Source organism: Coregonus clupeaformis, chromosome 29 (genome assembly GCF_020615455.1).
Source record: "Coregonus clupeaformis isolate EN_2021a chromosome 29, ASM2061545v1, whole genome shotgun sequence".
Classification (NCBI taxonomy): domain Eukaryota; kingdom Metazoa; phylum Chordata; class Actinopteri; order Salmoniformes; family Salmonidae; genus Coregonus; species Coregonus clupeaformis.
The window spans coordinates 61,114,399-61,134,969 of record NC_059220.1 but is presented as its reverse complement, the minus strand read 5'-3'; the positions used below and the strand labels follow the sequence as shown (position 1 = coordinate 61,134,969).

The following is a 20,571-nucleotide window of genomic DNA, read 5'->3' as shown; positions in this document are numbered from 1 at the left end:
AAGTACAGAAGGTTTGAAGATAAGATTTGAAATAATTGTTTAATATGGGAAAAAATATTTTCACCATGTAGAAAATCATTATAATCATGACAATAAACCAATGAATAAATCAAAATACATGAAGTTGGATGAAATATAAATCATAACAAAATCAGAGAAAGAAAAATGTAATCTGCTATATCAGCTGATGGTAATCTCAAATACCTGCCACTGTGTGTGTGTGAATACTGCCCCTGTGTCTGTGTGAATACTGCCCCTGTGTGTGTGTGTATGAAGTGTGTCTGTATGTATGAGTATGTGATGAGTATGTGTGTGTATGGTGTAGCAGCTATGGGACAGTCAGGGTTCCATACAGCATGGTAGCAGCAGTTCTCTCTCTCTCTGCTAGGCCTTACCCTCTAGGCCCCCTGGGAGTGACTCTAGTGAATGGGAGGTGGCCGGGTCATCCTGCTGCACAAACCCTGAGCCATACAGATCTGGAGAACCAGCCCCAGGCCCCAACCCAGGCCCTTCCCCGGGACCAAGCCCAGGATGGGGGCTCAGGGTGGGGGTGAGTACTGGGGGTACTGGGGGGTGTATTGGCCCACTGGGCTGGTCTGTGACTGACGTAGATGACAACTCCATGTCTGTGGTGACAAACAAAGTGTTAACACGGTGTGTAGACATGAGGCCAGCAGGCTGTTAGCTTACATCCTGGTTAGTAGGCATGGGTTGGTATGTGTACGCACGTATGGGTTAGTTTACACAACATAATAGGTTTTATGTTTTATGATAATGCTGTTTGAAAAAAATAATACATATTTTCTGATTCAAGAGCTATTTTATTTATCATAAACAGTAATAGAAATACAATTGTAAGATTCATTTTGTTGAGACAGGATACAGTTTGAAAGGGGAAAAGGGTGAGAGTTGTCTTAGGAAGGTCTCTGGTACACAGCAGCGATGATGTCATAGCAGTGATGACGTCAGAAGAGGGAGGGGCCGAGTGAGCATGCAGGAAGTAAACAGGAAGTGATGCGTGAGGAAGAAGAAGTGAGGAAGTGAGTCAGTGCAGCGGTGAGATGGAGATCTCTGACGTGACCCAGTGATGTTGTTGTTTGTTGTGATGATGATGAAAGTGAAGATAAAAAGGTGTTGAAGATGAGGTGTGTTAAGAAGATGAAGAGTGAGTAGCGTTGAAGGAAGGAAGGAGAGAGGGGTTCGGAGAAGCTGAACTCAAGGAAAGAAAGAAACCAGCGGAGTAAAAGATCCAACTAACCAGAGGTCGGGACACCAAATGATTTGTGATCTGGCGCTGATGTAGTGGCCAAAAACACTAAAACAATTAGAGGAACAAGAAATCAGTATAAAGGAACCCTAAAGTAAAGTCCCAAAACAAAAGAAGGCCCTGATAACTAAGACTGTAGTTCTTCTTAATCAAATGATAAAAAGCTAAAGGCTGAGTAGGCCTGTTGCTCCCAGTCTTGTCTAGACTGGAGTAGAGACAGGTATGTATGGCCTCTATCCCCTGTTCTAGTTCTATGGTTCAGCCTGGTGTGTATCCTATAGCAGCACTGTCTTAGTACTGCTACTGCTACTGGTTGAGCACGTCTATGTTTCTTCCCTCTAGGTAGGTAGCATTAGTAACAGGTGGCCTGGTGTGTACAGTATGTGGATATACAGTAGATGTGTGTGTTAATATTGAACATAGAACCATGTAGGGAGGGTTACTGATTGGTGTGTTGGTATGGTGTGGTTACTGGTGTTAGTGGTAGTGTGTTACTGGTTGGTTGTGCAGACTGATGGTGTGTGACAGGGAGAGAGAGAGAGAAAGAGCTGGATTGGTATGAATGGGAGGGGCTCACCATGGCAGTCTCCCAGTTGAACCGTGTTCCCAAATTCTACATCCTGCTCATAACCAGACCTGAGAGAGAGAGAGAGAGAGAGAGAGAGAGAGAGAGAGAGAGAGAGAGAGAGAGAGAGAGAGAGAGAGAGAGAGAGAGAGAGAGAGAGAGAACAGAACCCCTCTAACATCAACATTTCCTTTTAAATGGATTGAGATGTAGCCTATATGAAGTCTAGCTACTTCTGAAGCCCATGTTGTGCCCTGCAAATACATTTGTTTATTATAAAAACCTAAAATGTTGATACAAATACCTGTCATTGAAATGAAAAAGTCATTTTGTGGAATATAAGGTTTCTACATTATGTAAAAGCACTATTTTCGTATTGAGATGCATTACATTGAAAATTGTACACTGTCTCTTTAAGAGTGTTTGTGATGATGACATGCAAGACATCTCATTCAAATCATATAACATTTTATTGGTCGCATACACATATTTAGGAGGTGTTATTGCGGGTCTAGAGAAATGCTTGTGCAATTTATTGTGCCATTCATTCATTGATCATTGATTCCCTGAAGAAGCTATCCCTTTCTATGTTTGGATATACAGGTAAAGTTAGCAGGTTGTTAGCTAGCTAGCTAATGAGCTAACAAACATGACTGAACAAGGTGTAAAACAAATGCGGCTCGCGAGTAGTTTTAGAACGGCCCGCGACATGGTTTATGAATGTAAAATGCGGCCGCCAATCCATGACCGGAAGAAAAAAACATTTTGCCAGTAATATGGGTCAAACCTTTTGAACTGTTTGGGCTAAAAACAAGCAGTTTTCGCTGTATTAATGGTGCAAGCATGATGCTAACTAATCTGCGCTCAGGAAACAACAGTACAGCGAAGCCTTATCATTACAAACATTATTATTAAAATGAATTAAAAAACAAATATTGGATTTGTTTTGGTCGCACTGGTGATCCCAAATTAAAAACTCCAGGTCGCACAGCAAAAAAATTTGTTGCATATGCGACCAAATTGGTCACACTTTAGAGCCCTGAGTATCCATACTATTTAGTATTGTAATACTTGGTACTCACAGAACTCCAGGCAGTATCCTCTCACAGGCTCCATGAGGCATCCAGCCACAATAGGGGTCCCTGGATGCTATACAAGACCTAGGGGAGAAACACAACACAGGGTTAACATATATCTGTAAATATACAGTTCACCATACAGGGTTAAATAGGCAGCACCAGTTAACCTCTGTCTGGCTGTATATTAACCAGTGTGCTGCAGGTGTTCTCAATGTTTATAACATGTAGATAGAGAAAAACACATCAATAAACCTACAAATCTGTGACCAGGCACAGCATAAAGTAACCTTTGAGTGGAGTGTGTGCACGTTTCTGAATGTGTGTGTGAGTCTGAGTCTGAGTGCACGCGTGTGTGTCAGTGTGGTGACTCACTTGTGGCAGTTAGTGTGTCGCTCACAGCGGCTGAGAGGCATGCGAACCACACAGCTGGAGAAAGCTACGTACACACTGTGTGTGTCTCTGTCAACATGGAGCGACAAAATACGCCTGTCATCCTCACTGTTAGACAGACACCTGGGAGACAGAGAGAAAAGAAGAATGGGAGGAGAGGGGTTGGGAGAGGAGAGGGAGTAGAGGAGAGCGAGAAAGGGAGGGTGGTGGAGGGGGGAGATGGAGAGGAGAGTCAGAAATCAGATTACAGGTTACTTGAACAGTTGTTTATCAGATAGGCCTGTCTACTGTTTCACTCTCCAGATGTAATCACAGTGGCACTGTTTAGCCCTGATACCCTTACTGACAGGAGAGAACGAGAGACTGAGAGGAAGACAGAGGAGAGAGAGAGACAGAGGAAGACAGAGGAGAGAGAGAGACAGAGGAAGATGGAGACAGAGAGAGAGACAGAGGAAGACAGAGGAGAGAGAGAGACAGAGGAAGATGGAGAGAGAGAGAGAGAGAGCAGGGGAAGACAGAGGAGAGAGAGTTAGACAGAGGAGAGAGAGAGACAGAGGAAGATGGAGACAGAGAGAGAGAGACAGAGGAAGACAAAGGAGAGAGAGAGAGAGACAGAGGAAGACTGAGAGAGAGAGAGACAGAGGAGGAGAGCGAGAGAGAGAGGAAGAGAGAGGAGAGACTGAGACGGTGAGAGACAAACAGAGAGACATTGAGAGGCACACAGAGGGAAAGAGAAAGAAAACACAGAGTGAGAGATAAGAGACCAAAAAAAGAGAAAGACAGAGACTAAGAGAGAGACGCAAAGAGTAAGAGAGAGACAGTGAAAGACAGAGACTAAGAGAGAGAGACAGAGACTAACATAGAGAGACATAGACTAAGAGAGAGACAGTGAGAGACAGAGACTAAGAGAGAGAGACAGTGAGAGACAGAGACTAAGATAGAGAGACAGTGAGAGACAGAGACTAAGAGAGAGAGACAGTGAGAGACAGAGACTAAGAGAGAGAGACAGTGAGAGACAGAGACTAAGAAAGAGACAGTGAGAGACAGAGACTAAGAGAGAGAGACAGTGAGAAACGTGTAGTGAGTGTTCCGTACTTGGCTCTGTTGAACAGGTCAATCTCCTCCAATAGGATGCTGTCGTCGAAGGACAGAGGGGAAGTCTTGGCTAGAACCTTCAGCACCACGCCCGCCTCTGAACCAATGAACAGCACCGTGTAGTTACCATGGGGACCAGCCGCGTTGTCCACCGCCAGGGCTGTCAGCCTGTACCTAGAGAGACAGGGACAAGACAGGAGTACAGTCAGACTTCAGTAGGAATTATCAAGCCGGTATTTAAAGGCCCTCCTGTTGATCTACAAATGTGCATTTTTACTTGTTTTTGTTGAGTGTATGAAACCAAATGATTGTCCTTACAGTAGAATGGTGTGTTTGTCTTACGGTAACCCGGGAATTCCGATCACTCAAGCAACTCTTATGGTGTGTTTGTGTGTCCTTACCTGACGCGTGTCTTGGTGAACCAGGGCTCGTCTCCTATGTTAGGCACGGAGGCGTCCATGAGGGGGTGGGACTTGATGAAGAGGAGAGTCTCATCAGGGAACTCTATAGTGGTCTTATAGGACTCAGCCTGGCCATGACCCGCACAGCAGCCTGGCCTGGAGACATAGGGGTCAGAGAGGGGTCAAAGGTCAACACAGGTCACACATGAGCCCAGCTACCATCACCCTGTAGGGACTAATAAAGTTTACTCTATTGAATTTAACTGAGGAGAGGGGTTAGGGAATGAGAGAGGAGCAGAAGCCTGTCAGGTCAACAAAGAGACGTGCTGCTGTATCATTGTAAACATGAAGTGATAATAGAGGACTATAATCAGACGTTTGTTAATTATTTACCACGATAATGAGCAGCTCTGTGGACTTTTTGTGGGGCCAGAGAGCTGAGCTACGTGTGTGTGTGAATGGCCGTATGCAGGTTAAATATGCAACGTGTCTAATTATCTAGATTAATTATTTACTGCTAATAACCACCAGCTGTGTGTGTGTGTGTGTGTGTGTGTGTGTGTGTGTGTGTGTGTGTGTGTGCGGTCATAGACCATGTCTCTCTTGTTAAAGAGGGTTTATCTCAATGAGACCTAAACTCAAGGATATAGTGACAATAAAGCTCTGCGCAGCCTGGCATCATAAACTGAAGGGAGGGGTCATGTACCTGTTGTTGTGCAGACTGACATACACTTACTGAGACATACTGGGTTAGGGTTAGAGGTAGGGTTAGACACTGACATACTGTAGGTATAGTACCTGGGATTGGGTTAGAGACTGACATACCTGGCTTGAAACTTGAGACTGACATACCTGGTTTTGGTTTATGGTTAGGGTAAAGGTACAGGTACATACCTGGGTTTGGGTTAGGGTAAAGGTACATACCTGGGTTAGGGTAAAGGTACAGGTACATACCTGGGTTTGGGTTAGGGTAAAGGTACAGGTACAGTACATACCTGGGTTAGGGTAAAGGTACAGGTACATACCTGGGTTTGGGCAGTCTCTCCTCTGGGAAGGCGGTCCAGACAGAGTCAGGTGTTTTCTGTTCTTTAAATCGTCCTCTGAACACCTTCTCTATGTCATCCATGGAGAACGCACACACTGCAGACCCTGGGATACTGAAGAGAGGAACACAACCACACACTGTTACACAACTACTATTAACTAGATATGGAGAAAACACACACCCCAAGAGATTCACAATAACAACACATCTATTACACCAATATTACAAAGAGTGTATCCCAAATGGCACCCTATTCCCCATATAGTGCACCACTTTTGACCAGAGCCCTATGCTCCCTAGTCAAAAGTAGTGCACTATAAAGAGAACAGGGTGCCATTTGGGATACACTCTCAGTGTGTCCATCCTTACCTGTTCATCTGTGTAGTGAAGACTCCCACCACAGAAGGAACTCCGTTGATGTTGATGATGTCAGTGATGGACTGTAGAACATCGAAGTAGAAGAAGGATTCTCCGGGAACAGAACAGTTGAGTCTGGCCTTGACGAAGGACGTCCAGTGTTTCTCCAACACACGCTGGGACCCGCCTACGTCGTTCTTACAGATACGAGCCACTCTGGAGTAGACCGCCTGGAGACGAAAGGGGGAGCAGGGGAGGGAGAGAAGAGAAAAAGTGAGACTCTGGAATCAACATCACTAAAACACTTCCACCCTCTAAATAATACATCTTCCTCATCCGGTGGCCTCACAGTGTGACGCACACTGACGCTTATCCAGGACCTTGTGTCAGAGAGGACATTTGTTTGAAGCGCTCCGATTGAACAAACGCCTCACCCACACACACACACACACAACTCTTGACCCTAAACCTGAGTCACACATACCTCTTGACCCTAAACCTTGACCCTAAACCTGATTCACACACACCTCTTGACCCTAAACCTGATTCACACACACCTCTTGACCCTAAACCTGATTCACACACACCTCTTGACCCTAAACCTGATTCACACACACCTCTTGACCCAGTCTGATTAACCTAGAACTAGGAAAGAGCTGGGCTATAGGAGTGGACTATATGATAGAGGCTGGGCTATAGGACTGGACTATATGATAGAGGCTGGGCTATAGGACTGGGCTATATGATAGAGACTGGGCTATAGGACTGGACTATATGATAGGGGCTGGGCTATAGGACTGGGCTATATGATAGGGGCTGGGCTATAGGACTGGACTATATGATAGAGGCTGGGCTATAGGACTGGGCTATATGATAGAGGCTGGGCTATAGGACTGGGCTATATGATAGGGGCTGGGCTATAGGACTGGGCTATATGATAGAGGCTGGGCTATAGGACTGGGACTATATGATAGGGGCTGGGCTATAGGACTGGGACTGACTATATGATAGGGGCTGGGCTATAGGACTGGGACTGGGCTATATGATAGAGGCTGGGCTATAGGACTGGGCTATATGATAGAGGCTGGGCTATAGGACTGGACTATATGATAGAGGCTGGGCTATAGGAGGACTGGGCTATATGATAGGGGCTGGGCTATAGGACTGGGACTGGGCTATATGATAGAGGCTGGGCTATAGGACTGGGACTGGACTATATGATAGGGGCTGGGCTATAGGACTGGGCTATATGATAGAGGCTGGGCTATAGGACTGGACTATATGATAGAGGCTGGGCTATAGGACTGGACTATATGATAGAGGCTGGGCTATAGGACTGGGCTATATGATAGAGGCTGGGCTATAGGACTGGGACTGGGCTATATGATAGGGGCTGGGCTATAGGACTGGGCTATATGATAGAGGCTGGGCTATAGGACTGGACTATATGATAGGGGCTGGGCTATAGGACTGGGACTATATGATAGAGGCTGGGCTATAGGACTGGACTATATGATAGAGGCTGGGCTATAGGACTGGGCTATATGATAGAGGCTGGGCTATAGGACTGGGACTGGACTATATGATAGAGGCTGGGCTATAGGACTGGGACTGGGCTATATGATAGAGGCTGGGCTATAGGACTGGACTATATGATAGAGGCTGGGCTATAGGACTGGACTATATGATAGAGGCTGGGCTATAGGACTGGACTATATGATAGAGGCTGGGCTGAGGACTGGACTATATGATAGAGGCTGGGCTATAGGACTGGGACTGGGCTATATGATAGAGGCTGGGCTATAGGACTGGGACTGGACTATATGATAGGGGCTGGGCTATAGGACTGGACTATATGATAGAGGCTGGGCTATAGGACTGGGACTGGACTATATGATAGAGGCTGGGCTATAGGACTGGACTATATGATAGAGGCTGGGCTATAGGACTGGGACTGGGCTATATGATAGAGGCTGGGCTATAGGAGTGGGACTGGGCTATATGATAGAGGCTAGGAGGAGAGTTATAGGTTTTACAGTGTTGCGGTAAATGAGGCTAGGACCAGGTAGACGTCTAAGAGTAGAAGTCTATGGTAGAAGTCTAGGGTAGAAGTCTAGGGTAGAAGTCTAGGGTAGAAGTCTAGGGTAGAAGTCTAGGGTAGAAGTCTAGGGTAGAAGTCTAGGGTAGAAGTCCAGGGCTGGGCTATAGGACAGGGTTGTGGGGGACTAGGGCTAGAGCTCTGGGTGAGTATTGTGGTTTAAATGAAGTGTGTGAAGCAGTCAGCAGAAACAGCTTTAATAATTGACCAGTGCAAAGCTCCATCTGCCCAGGTGTCATCCCAGGCCCATCAGCATTGACACACACACACACGTACGCCACGCACACACAGGGACATACACAAACACACACGCCAGCATTACTAGCGCTAAAAGATTTATCAGCCCGCGGTTTCAGCCTGGCCGCCCATTCTCTGAATGATGCATCATGGGTAAATCTGAGGACCGCGGCGGCTAAATCATACTAATAGCTGCAGAAAACATCCATTACCACCAAGGGTGGTGTGTGTGTGTGTGTGTGTGTGTGTGTGTTGTGTGTGTGTGAATCCTCTCCATGGGTAAAGGGTTTACATGTAAAGTAGTTTGACCTACAGTTCAGTCACTACCTTCTGCTGTACTCAGCACTTTTCTACAACACTATCTGTTGTCTGGTAATATAGTGTTTACTATTTATAATAAATACATATTTATAATACACAATGTTGTCTAGTAAACTGTGTGTGCACATATGTGTGCGTGTTTGCGTGTGTACGTATGTGTGTGCGTCTTACCTTGCCCAGGTTGTTGTGTTCCGCTGCGATCTCTCTGTAGAAGAAGTAGACGTAGTTCCCATAATCCACTGCATGCAGGAAATGGGGCTCTGGAAGAGAGAGGGGACAGAGGTTTTACATTGTCACGTCTCTTTTGTCTCTCCCTCCATTTCTACTTGTACCTCTTTCTATACATAACTATCTCTGTCCTCCCTTCAGACTCTCTCTGTCTCTCTCCTAACCATTTCTCCCTCTCTCTCTGTTCTCCTCCCCTCTCCCTCCTTCCCCACTTCTCTTTCTCTCTCCCTATTTCCCTCTCTCCCTCCATCCTGAATATTTCAGTGTTCCTGTAACAGCTGTGTGTGACAGAGTTGACCTAGATAGTCTGACAGAGTAGAGCTACAGGACGTCTTCACAGGACAGGGACATGGACAGAGACGGCTGCCACCACACACACACACACACACACACACACTGCTGTGTTTACCTTTCAGCCATTTGGAGTCGTATTTGATGGTCCTGAGGGCCGAGCCGTCACCCATACTACGGTAGATCACTGCGTCGCTCGCCAGGAAGTCAGCAACCGTCGCCGAGTACAGCTTCCCGTCTGAAACAACACACACACACAGGTCAGACAAACACATTGCATTCTGTCATACTGGACACGTCGATCTAGCACCCTAGTTCAAACTGTTTGTTTACACACTGACAATGTGGCACCTTATGAACCCTAGTTGCTATGGCCACAGTGTGTGTGTGTGTGTGTGTGTGTGTGTGTGTGTGTGTGTGTGTGTGTGTGTGTGTGTGTGTGTGTGTGTGTATGTGGTCATACCAGCGAACAGAGCGACGTTGGTCTGCTTGGCGTCAAACGGGCATCGTGCCAGTCCGCTGATTTCCTCCCCGTCAAACTCCAGGTTATCCAGCTACACACAAAGACACACGCGTCGTTAACAAAGACACACAGACTGCATAGTAAACAATTGGTGCTTATCGAGGCAGAGCAGGAGGGAGAGAGAACGTTTCTCACACACACACACTCTGCTGTTGTCTTACCCTGTAGTATCGGCACATGGGGTTGAAGCCATTAGTTCCACAGATGAACACCAGGTCATCATTTCTGGGAACCAGAACCTTGATGTAGTTATGACACTCATCCTGGAGGAGAAAGAGAGGGGGAGGGAGAGAGATGGGAAGGGAGAGAGAGAGAGAGAGAGATGGAAAGGGAGAGAGAGAGCGAGAGAGATGAGAGAGAGAGAGAGAGAGAGAGAGAGAGAGAGAGAGAGAGATGAGAGAGAGATGGGAAGGGAGAGAGAGATGGGAAGAGAGAGAGATGAGAAGGGAGAGAGATGGGAAGGGAGAGAGATGAGAGAGAGAGATGGGAAGGGAGAGAGAGATGGGAAGAGAGAGAGAGATGGGAAGAGAGAGAGATGAGAAGGGAAAGAGATGAGAAGGGAGAGAGAGAGAGAGATAATATTACAAGGATGCCTGCTAAACCCATTTCGCTATAATGGAAGGTATAGCCAGTAATTAAAATGGTAGCTATAGCCAGTAGCTATAATGACAAGACATTATGAGGTGAGAGGTAAAGCCAAGGGTAGAGAGAGTCTATAGTAGACAGTAGAAAGGCAGTGTATAGTAATTATAGAAACATAGTATAATAATAAGTATAGTAAAGTCTTACTCTGTGTTTCCCCTTCATGGCACAGTTCTTTCTGTCTGCCTCGCCTGACCTCCATGTTAACTTCTGTAAACATGAACACACACACACACACACACACATTTAGAAACACACACACATTGTGGCATGCACATTCAGGCAAGCACACACATACACTTTAGTATATGGGATTTCCTACACTGGACAACTTGTTACAGTTGTTGATAAGTCATTGATAATAATCTGCCCATTTTCTTTCATGTCATTACATGAAGATATAAGGGGGGGATCATAGCTATATTCAATCAAATTCACAAGTTGATTTAAAACCTGTTTAACCCTTTATCATGGTTGGCGTCTTGACGGATCTGTCCAAAATCATGTGACATAAAACATTACTTTTCTGTCCTTGCATTTATGGCAGTGTAAGTGTCGTTATATCATATCTTAAGCATGAATCTGTTAAATTAGACATTGAACTTTAACCTTGTAAGAATCCTGGATCTAGCTGTTGGACAGTTTTTTTGTATAGTGATCTCAGAAATGCAGTGTAACTACGTAACATTTCGTGTCTCCTTTTGTTACGTGTTGAAAACAGTTTTTATGGGCACACAAATCCCAAATGATGTATGCGATTGCAAAATCGAATGCTTCTAACCGAAAGAGTCACCTTACCTTGATACTTAAAACCTAAATTGATACTGTCATTAACGTGGTTCTTCAATAATTATGCATAATCCTTGTTGGATGCGCATTTGGTGTCCAGTTGATTAGTTACGCCGTGATATTTTCTTACATCATCTGATCCAGGAAGGAATTTTCGTCAAGTGATGAACGAACAGCTGTTGTGATAGCGCATGCGATGCAACAAGAGCCCAAGTGCTGGAAAACAGGTGTTTGCGAGAAATGTCAAGAATATTTTGGTGTCTCATTCGTTACACCGGTGAAGAAAGTTGTTCCTGGATCCACGTTGGATCTAATATCCCTATTGAATTGATGTTGATCACCTGTTGTTATCTGCTTGATTTACAGCAGGGTCTCATTAGATTTTAACAAAGAAAACATTAAGGTAATGAGTTCATGTTTTCATATGTTTTTGTACCGCGGATTGGACACTGAGTCTACTGTGCGCAACACCTAACGCTATTCCTATTCATTATTCCGGATATAATGACAACAAATGACATTCACAGTAGGATCTGGTAATGAAATAACATGACAAATACATTTTGTTTTCCATGTTATACCTGCAATTTTAAACAATACAAGGGGCTTGAAGTAACCTACTTTGAACTTGAATTTGGAGCTCAGAAATTCAAGACCTGGAATAGGCCTACCTTGAAAATCAGACATTTCCTCAATCTGGTGCTTGAAAAGTCCTTGTAATTATTGTAGCCAATTTATAAGTTCTCCTGCTCCCTTATAATTATCTGTGATTTCATTTTGATCCGTTTTTGTGAGAGATGTGGTCACTTTCATTTGTTTCCCGCCGCTTCAATTGAAGGGTGTTGCTCTACTCTGTTGTGGAAAAACCATGTGCGGTTATTATGAGGCTCAGTTGGTAGAGCATGGCGCTTGCAGCACCAGAGTTGTGGGTTCGATTCCCACGGGGGACCAGTACAAGAAAAGTATGAAAATGTATGAACTCACTACTGTAAGTCGCTCTGGATAAGAGCGTCTGCTAAATGACTAAAATGTAAACGACAACATCTGTTGGCTTCCCATACAAATTCTTCCATTAAAAAAGGAACCTGGTTTTTGGTCACTTTCTCATTATAAAAACAGCGATGGTGAGATTCAAATGGTGAGATTAAAGCTACCGCTATTCATGGCTTTATTATGTATCCCTGCGTAAGCCACATAGGCTACAGAAAAATGGCCATGCATGCATCCAATCTATTTACACATGAGGAACTGCATGAAACCATTTTGAAATTGGCCCCATTATTTTAGAAAGACCCATTTCCACTCTCATTTATAGCCTGTTAATTGTGTGATTGATGTGGTAGTGTTTTCTACAGAGGAATTGTGTGTAACTCTGTGATTAACTTGTGGTTAGACAGACTTACCCTGTAGGGAATGATCTCATTCCTGTAGGATTCTCGGAGACTCACTAGATACACCTGGTCTCTGCCAGCGATGAACAGTGTATCCTGTATCTTGGTCATCAGTTGGAAGTCCAGTCTGTGCTGTGACTCGTTCCCCGACAGACGACCTCGGAACACTGGGTACTGCCGCGAGGCTGAAATACACATACACACACGTTAGTCAGAGATCACACACACACACACGTAAGCTTTCAGAGTGCTACACACACACACACACACACACACACACACCTTCTCTGTTTCTCAGAGGGCCACACACTAGCAATCAGGTTATTGATTAAGCGTAAACATGTCGTGTGTTACAGCTTTATAGAAATCTTTCAGTAATGTAATGCAGGCTGCTGATACAGCACGGTGGTGTGTGTGTGTGTGTGTGGACATGTTTAACTATACTTGTGGGGACCAGAAGTCCCCACAAGTATAGTACACAGAATGTTTTTTGACCAACTGGGGACATTTTGTTAGCCCCAAGGTCAAATGCTATTTCTAAGGGGGTTTAGGGTTAAGGTTAGAATTAGGTTTAGGGTTAGGAGCTAGGGTTAGGTTTAGGGAAAATAGGATTTTGAATGAGACTGAATTGTATGTCCCTACAAGGTTAGTTGTACAAGACTCTGTGTGTGTGTGTGTGTGTGTGTGTGTGTGTGTGTGTTTGTGAGAGTTACGGTAGGCCAGCTCAGCAGTCTTTGTATTCCCTGTGTACATCACAGAGGAAGGGAATCTAGTTAATGCCTGAGCTGACGATGGACAGGATTGATTTTATACGGGGGCATACAATGTCTGATAAGTCAGCACATTACATTACCATGAAGACCTTACAGTACACCATCAATACACTGTTCACTGATACATGCAGGACAATGGGACACATAATTAATGACAACAGGGTGCGTGCAAGCGTGCGTGCATGTGTGTGCAGTATGTCTGTGTGTGTGTGTGTGTGTGTGTGTGTGTGTGTGTGTCTGTGTGTACTCACAGTGTGCGTCGACAATGTCCAGGGGTATACTATCCTCTGGGAAGCTGGCAGACAGGGTGTGTGTGGCTGTAGCTAGCAGTATGCTGAATAGAAGGCCTGCTCTCCAAACCATGACTGCTGCTTCTGGTCTGAGACCACTCCTTCCTGCCTGGTTCTCACCCAACAAGATGTTACCTGGAAACACAGAGACGATCAGTCATGAAATACAGAAATGGTCAGGAAAGTCTAGAACTAACAGAAGCTAACAGAATTCAGTATTGACACCAAATGTATATTTAAAATAATATTTTTCACTGTCATTTTCTGTAATCGCTCTCTATATCTCTCTCACACATACACACACACTCCATTTCTCTCTCCTTCTCACTCTCTGAACCCCTTTTACATGTAAACTGTTTTTACCAGGGACTATTGTACCAGGGTGTATTGTAGATCCGTTTGAATGTTTAGTGGTTTTAAGTTGAGATCATTTATGACATGAGCAGTACCTCGGATGACCTGATCAGCTACTGTGTGTCTGTCTGTGTGTGTGTGTGTGTGTGTTATGTGGGAGTGGCAGCCGCCCTTTAGAGACGGCGTGTGTGTGCATTTTAATGAACGTCCAGTCAAATATTTATAAGACAAACAAATTATTAATGTGGACAGTCTGAATGGATATACACAATTTACCACTAAACAACACACACACACACACACACACACACAGGGGGGATGGATTAGCCAGCAGCACACTGAGACACACACACACAAAAGTGTGCACACAAGCAGAATATCCCAGTGTACCACTGATAAGCACGCCATCTCTGTGCGCACACGGCCACACGCACACAAACCAGTATTGACACGTTTTCAATTAGCCCAAGGTCCACCTGCTTCAGAGCAGAGCTAGCTGGCAGCAGCCGGTGTGTCTGTCTGGCCAGCCCATTAGTATCTGATTGATCCAGTCAGGATGTACGCCTCACTAGGTTTATATACATGTTTACCTATATTAACTATTATACTAACTACAGCAGCCTCTATAGGTTAACACACCACAGCAGTTTACCTAAGGAACATTATATTACATCGACTTTAGATGTAAGGAATATTAGATGTCATCGTTAGAGCAGCACAGTTGACCAATGAGAATGATGATGTCTGCTGGGGGATCGGATGGAACAATCAACACACTGCAGGCTAAATCTACTCTTCCTGTCTGATACTGTTAGCTGGCTGAATACACACAGCCTTAGATCTATGGTATCTATCTGTCTGTTAGAGTGGCCTGAGGAGGGTTATATCACTGTGGTGATGACAGAGAGCAAGAGAGACAGAGAGAGAGACAGAGAGAGAGACAGAGAGAGAGACAGAGAGAGAGACAGAGAGACAGACAGAGAGAGAGACAGAGAGACAGACAGAGAGAGACAGAGAGAGACAGAGAGAGAGACAGAGAGAGAGACAGAGAGTGAGACAAAGAGTGAGACAGAGAGTGAGACAAAGAGTGAGACAGAGAGTGAGACAGAGAGAGAGTCACACCAAGCAGTATGACTGGCAGTGATGCATCGCCAGCCACTATGGAAGTACGGATGCACTACTGCTGGGAGGAACCAGCCCAGCGCCAGCTGGCTGAGCAGAACTGCTCTTCTCTTCAATTAGTGGTGTTAGTGGAGAAATTAGAGTTCTGATGTTTCAGCAATCAGAGCATCAGAGCAGAAAGATCTCTCTGGTGATCTAACACACATAGATGAGGCTGGCTACAGGATATCCCATACACAAACGATTAACTGATCCATACCGAACAATTCATATATCTATACCGAACGATTCACAGGTCTATACCGAACAATTCACTGATCTGCAACTGCCAGCAATTTCATCCCTCACCCTAACCAGGGGAGAAGAGGAATCGATAGAGAGGAGAGGAGAAAGAGAGAAAAGTAGAGACAACAACATGGGGGGACATGCCGCTTTAGCTACTTAAAGGGATAATGTGAGATAGTGGCATTTAAAACCTTTTTCTACTTACCCAGAGTCAGATGAACTTATGGATACAAATGTTATGTCTCTGCATGCAGTTTGAAGGAAGTTAAAGGTACAGTGCCTTCAAAAACTATCCACACCCCTTTTTCCACGTTGTTGTGTTACAAAGTGGAATTAAAATGGATTGAATTGTCTTTTTTTTAAATCAACAAATCTACACAAAGTACTCTGTAATGTCAAAGTGGAAGAAAAATGTGAACATCATATTTTTTTTAATATGGAAAATATAACACTAATGAATATACAGTATGTTGATTAGATAAGTATTCAACCCCCTGGGTCATTACATGTTAGAATCACCTTTGGCAGCGATTACAGCTGTGAGTCTTCCTGGGTAAGTCTCTAAGAGCTTTGCTCACCTGGATTGTACAATATTTGCCCATTATTCTGTCAAGTTGGTTCTTGATCATTGCTAGACAGACATTTTCAAGTCTTACCATAGATTTTCAAGCCGATTTAAGTCAAAACTGTAACTAGGCCACTCAACAACATTCCATGTCGTCTTAGTAACAACTCCAGTGTATATTTGGCCTTTAGGTAATTGTCCTGCTAAAAGGTACATTTGTCTCCCAGTGTCTGTTGGAAAACAGACTGAACCAAGTTTTCCTCTCGGATTTTGCCTGTGGTTAGCTCTATTCGGTTTATTTTTATCCTAAAAAACTCCCTAGTCCTTGCCGATGACAAGCATACCCATAACATGATGCAGCCACCACCATGCTTAAAAATATGAAGAGTGGTACTCAGTGTTGTGTTGTGTTGGATTTGCCCCAAACATAACATTTTTACATTTACATTTTAGTCATTTAGCAGACGCTCTTATCCAGAGCGACTATCAGTTAGTGACTGCATACATTTTTCATACTGGCCCCACGTGGGAATCCAACCCACAACCCTGGCATTGCAAGCGCCATGCTCTACCAACTGAGCTACACGGGAGGCTAACGCTTTGTATTCAGGACAAAAAAACATTTTTAACAGTTTTACTTCAGTGCCTTATTGCAAACAGGATCCATGTTTGGGAATATTTTTATTCTGTACAGGCTTCCTTCTTTTCACTCTGTAATTTATGTTAGTATTGTGGAGTAACTACAATGTTGTTGATCCATCCTCCGTTTTCTCATATCACAGACATTCAACTCTGTAACTGTTTTAAAGTCACCATTGGCCTCATGGTGAAATCCCTGAGCGGTTTCCTTCCCTGGTCTTTGTGGTTGAATCTGTGCTTGATATTCACTGCTCGACTGAGGGACCTTACAGATAATTGTATGTGTGGGGTACAGAGATGGGGTAGTCATTTAAACACTATTATTGCACACAGAGTGAGTCCATGCAACTTATTATGTGACTTGTAAGCACATTTTTACTCCTGAACTTATTTAGGCTTGCCATAACAAAAGGGTTGAATGCTTATGGGCTCCCGAGTGGCGCAGTGGTCTAAGGCACTGCATCTCAGTGCTTTGAGGCGTCACTACAGACCCCCTGGTTCGAGTCCAGGCTTTATCACAACCGGCCGTGATTGGGAGTCCCATAGGGCGGCGCACAATTGGCCGGTGTAGGCCTTCATTGTCAATAAGAATTTGTTCTTAACTGACTTTTCAGTTTTCATTTCTAAAAACATAACTCCACTTTGACATTATGGGGTATTGTGTGTAGATCAGTGACACCAAATCTCAATTTAACCCATTTTAAAATGTAGGCTGTAACAAATCAAAATGTGGAAAAGGTCTAGGGCTGTGAATACTCTCTGAAGGCACTGTAGTTTCGCGAGCCATTGCTAACTAGCATTAGTGCATTGACTGGAAGTCTACCAGAACAGCTAGCATGCTAGCTTAATTGCCTAAATCTGGCACTATCCCTGCTGCTGTTACTTTCCCTACAATCCAGATCATCATATCAATTCCAAAAAGTTGCCCTAGATAAAACGTCTTCTTTTCCAAACAGTTCTCGAGACAACAACTGATAATTAAATAGCTAAGAAGAAAACAATGAATACAGATACAATCAATAAAAGTATAAACCATGGGAAATGATATGATCATTATAGAGCATTACTATACAGCCTCAAGGCTGCTTCAAGAGACGACAAGGCTCCTTTCACAGGTTAATCATTTATTCACAGGTAAATCATTAACCTCCCTTCTTAAGGATTCTCTCCCTCTCTAACTCTCTGTTTCTTCCTTCCTTCCTTCCTTCCTTCCTTCCTTCCTTCCTTCCTTCCTTCCTTCCTTCCTTCCTTCCTTCCTCTTTTTCTTTTACTCTCTCTCATTCTTTTTAAAATTCCCTCTCTCTGTTATTGTGGCTCTCTAAACTGTTCCAGAGAAAAACACTTGGGCTGTAACTTCCCATGATGCCTAGTGGTGGAGTAGCAGTCTTTCTTGAGCAGCTCTAATGTAAAACAGAACAGAGAGGGAGAGGAAGGGGAGACATGGAGGGGTCAGCCTGCTAAAATTACCCTCAATCTGAGGCCAACCTAACATGTTCCCTATTCACTATCCTATTCCTGCCCTGCAGAGTGTGTGTGTGTGTGTGTGCACGTGTGCGTGTCCGTAGGCCTCGACAGGCCCTGAGACGCAGGAATAGAGCTAGTCACGCAACTCTGTCCTGTTCAGCCTTCCCCTCCTCCTCTCTCCTCTCTCTGTCTGTTATTACAGGCTTTTCAGTATCCTACAATCACTCTCCCACTGCTGATGTTGTTGGCTCAGACTCACTCTGTTTAAACACCAAGAGGAGGGTGTGTGTGTGTGTGTGTGTGTGTGTGTGTGGCGGGTGTTGTTGGCTGGTTGTTGCTCATTGGCAGGCTCTGCACCAAGTTGACTTATGAAGCTTGTTCTAGTTACAGTGTTTCAATCACAGAACCTGACCAACACCTATATTGTCGTAACGTTTTAACTAGCACAAGGATAACAAAGAACTTACAGATTGGGAGCAGCAATCAGTGTGGACATGACTTCCTCTCTGCATATATATATATTATATATATATATATTTAGTCCAGCTTCTGTGATTGTTGGACATAGTGTATGTATAGTTATTTCTCTCTCTCTCTCTCTCTCTCCGCAGTCTGCCTGTAGAAACAACACCAGAGCAGTCTCCTCTCCTGCAGGTCAGTACAACTGGTGCTGTGGAGGAATCAGCCCAATCAACTGTGGTACACAATAAGATTATAGTAATGTGACCCCCCTCATTCCACCCTGTGTGTTGTTGTAAATACCCCTCCATCAGTGTGACCAGGGTGAATACAACACCACTGAACAATAGATGCTGCTCCAGGGGCAACTCTGTTTGTCATCCAGCCCTATGTTACACACACACACGTTTGTTTTACTATACCTGTGGGGACCAAACAATTTATTCCCATTCAGAATCCTATTTTCCATAACCTCTAACCGTAAACCTAACCTACAAACCCTTAACCCTAATCCCAAACCCTAATTCTAATCCTAAACCTAACCCCTAAGCCTAAAATTTACTTTTTTCTTGTGGGGACCATCGAATTGTCCCCACTTGTCAAAATTGTTCTTGTTTTATAGTATCCTCGTGAGGACTTCTGGTCCCCACAAGGATAGTAAAACCAAAAACACACAGTCACACACACAACGTAGAGGAAATCAAATAACTGAAGTTTAGTTTCAGACCTCACGTTTACCTCAGTAAAAGCTGATAGTATTACTTTTACTGGATTTCACTGAATAAAATTAAGATATTCCTTGTAGCATTCCCAGTGTGTGTGCAAGTGTGTGCTTGACTACGTGCGTGCATGTGCATGTGTGTGCTTGACTACATGCGTACGTGTGTGTGTGTGCGGCCATGCCAAATTGGATGTACTAAATAACTTTGTTGTCCTCATCAGGGCTTTGGGAAAGTAATCAGTGTGTGACCGAGCAGCCAGACGATTAGCAGACCTCCATCAGACCAGACTAGAGAAACCATTACTGCTCCCTCTCCTGATCTTCAATAACAACACCAGCCAGTCATCTCAGTGTTTACTGAGGATTACATCTGAAGAGTCTGACTTGTTGCTACAGAGAGAGTTGGCAGAGAAAGAAGGCTGTGCCACCTCACACCCTCCCTCCCTCCCTCCTCTCTTCATGGCCTCCTTTCCTCCCTCTTTCTTTCCCTTCGTGTGTAGAGGGGTGTAAGAGGAGAAAGGCTGTTCTCTCTCTTTCCCTCCTTTTCCATATACCTTCGTGAGAGGTGGATTGTAAGAGGAGAAAGGCTGTTCTCCATGGTAGTTCAGCTGTAGTGAAGCACAAAGGCCAGAGCTGCAGGTGTGACGGGAACAATAGAGGCTTTTGGTTGGGCTGTACAATGGAGCTACTGCCCCTAACACTGTCCAACTCTCTAGGGGTTAGGGATAGTACTAGTGGCTCTTCACTGACCCAACTCTCTGGGGGTTTGGTTAGTAGTAGTGGCCCTTCACTGGCCCAACTCTCTGGGGGTTAGGGATAGTACTAGTGGCCCTTCACCGACCCAACTCTCTGGGGGTTAGGGATAGTACTAGTGGCTCTTCACTTACCCAACTCTCTGGGGGTTAGGGATAGTACTAGTGGCCCTTCACTTACCCAACTCTCTGGGGGTTAGGGATAGTACTAGTGGCCCTTCACTGACCCAACTCTCTGGGGGTTAGGGATAGTAGTAGTGGCCCTTCACTGACCCAACTCTCTAGGGGTTAGAGGTTAGTAGTAGTGGCCCTTCACTTACCCAACTCTCTGGGGGTTAGGGATAGTACTAGTGGCCCTTCACTTACCCAACTCTCTGGGGGTTAGGGATAGTAGTAGTGGCCCTTCACTGACCCAACTCTCTAGGGGT

At 44.6% G+C, this 20,571-nt stretch overlaps 1 protein-coding gene across 5 annotated transcripts in view; it reads right to left on the bottom strand.

Annotated features, from left to right (window-relative positions):
• The window catches only part of sema6dl (sema domain, transmembrane domain (TM), and cytoplasmic domain, (semaphorin) 6D, like), a 35,147-nt gene that overhangs the window by 9,897 nt on the left and 4,679 nt on the right, over nucleotides 1–20,571 (bottom strand). For 2 of the 5 annotated variants that reach the window (XM_045209251.1, XM_045209252.1), the window contains exons 2-17: nucleotides 13,744–13,917; nucleotides 12,732–12,904; nucleotides 10,687–10,749; nucleotides 10,059–10,160; nucleotides 9,838–9,928; nucleotides 9,493–9,612; nucleotides 9,027–9,115; nucleotides 6,212–6,429; nucleotides 5,823–5,954; nucleotides 4,798–4,953; nucleotides 4,397–4,570; nucleotides 3,284–3,424; nucleotides 2,915–2,992; nucleotides 1,845–1,903; nucleotides 1,259–1,315; nucleotides 396–626 (exon numbers count right to left, since the gene is read on the bottom strand). In XM_045209251.1, the coding sequence (XP_045065186.1) occupies nucleotides 396–626; nucleotides 1,259–1,315; nucleotides 1,845–1,903; nucleotides 2,915–2,992; nucleotides 3,284–3,424; nucleotides 4,397–4,570; nucleotides 4,798–4,953; nucleotides 5,823–5,954; nucleotides 6,212–6,429; nucleotides 9,027–9,115; nucleotides 9,493–9,612; nucleotides 9,838–9,928; nucleotides 10,059–10,160; nucleotides 10,687–10,749; nucleotides 12,732–12,904; nucleotides 13,744–13,855 (1,996 nt within the window). In that variant the 5' untranslated portion in view covers nucleotides 13,856–13,917. The remainder of the gene's footprint in view (nucleotides 1–395; nucleotides 627–1,258; nucleotides 1,316–1,844; nucleotides 1,904–2,914; nucleotides 2,993–3,283; nucleotides 3,425–4,396; nucleotides 4,571–4,797; nucleotides 4,954–5,822; nucleotides 5,955–6,211; nucleotides 6,430–9,026; nucleotides 9,116–9,492; nucleotides 9,613–9,837; nucleotides 9,929–10,058; nucleotides 10,161–10,686; nucleotides 10,750–12,731; nucleotides 12,905–13,743; nucleotides 13,918–20,571) is intronic. The other 3 variants (XM_045209253.1, XM_045209254.1, XM_045209255.1) reach the window with 3 other exon arrangements.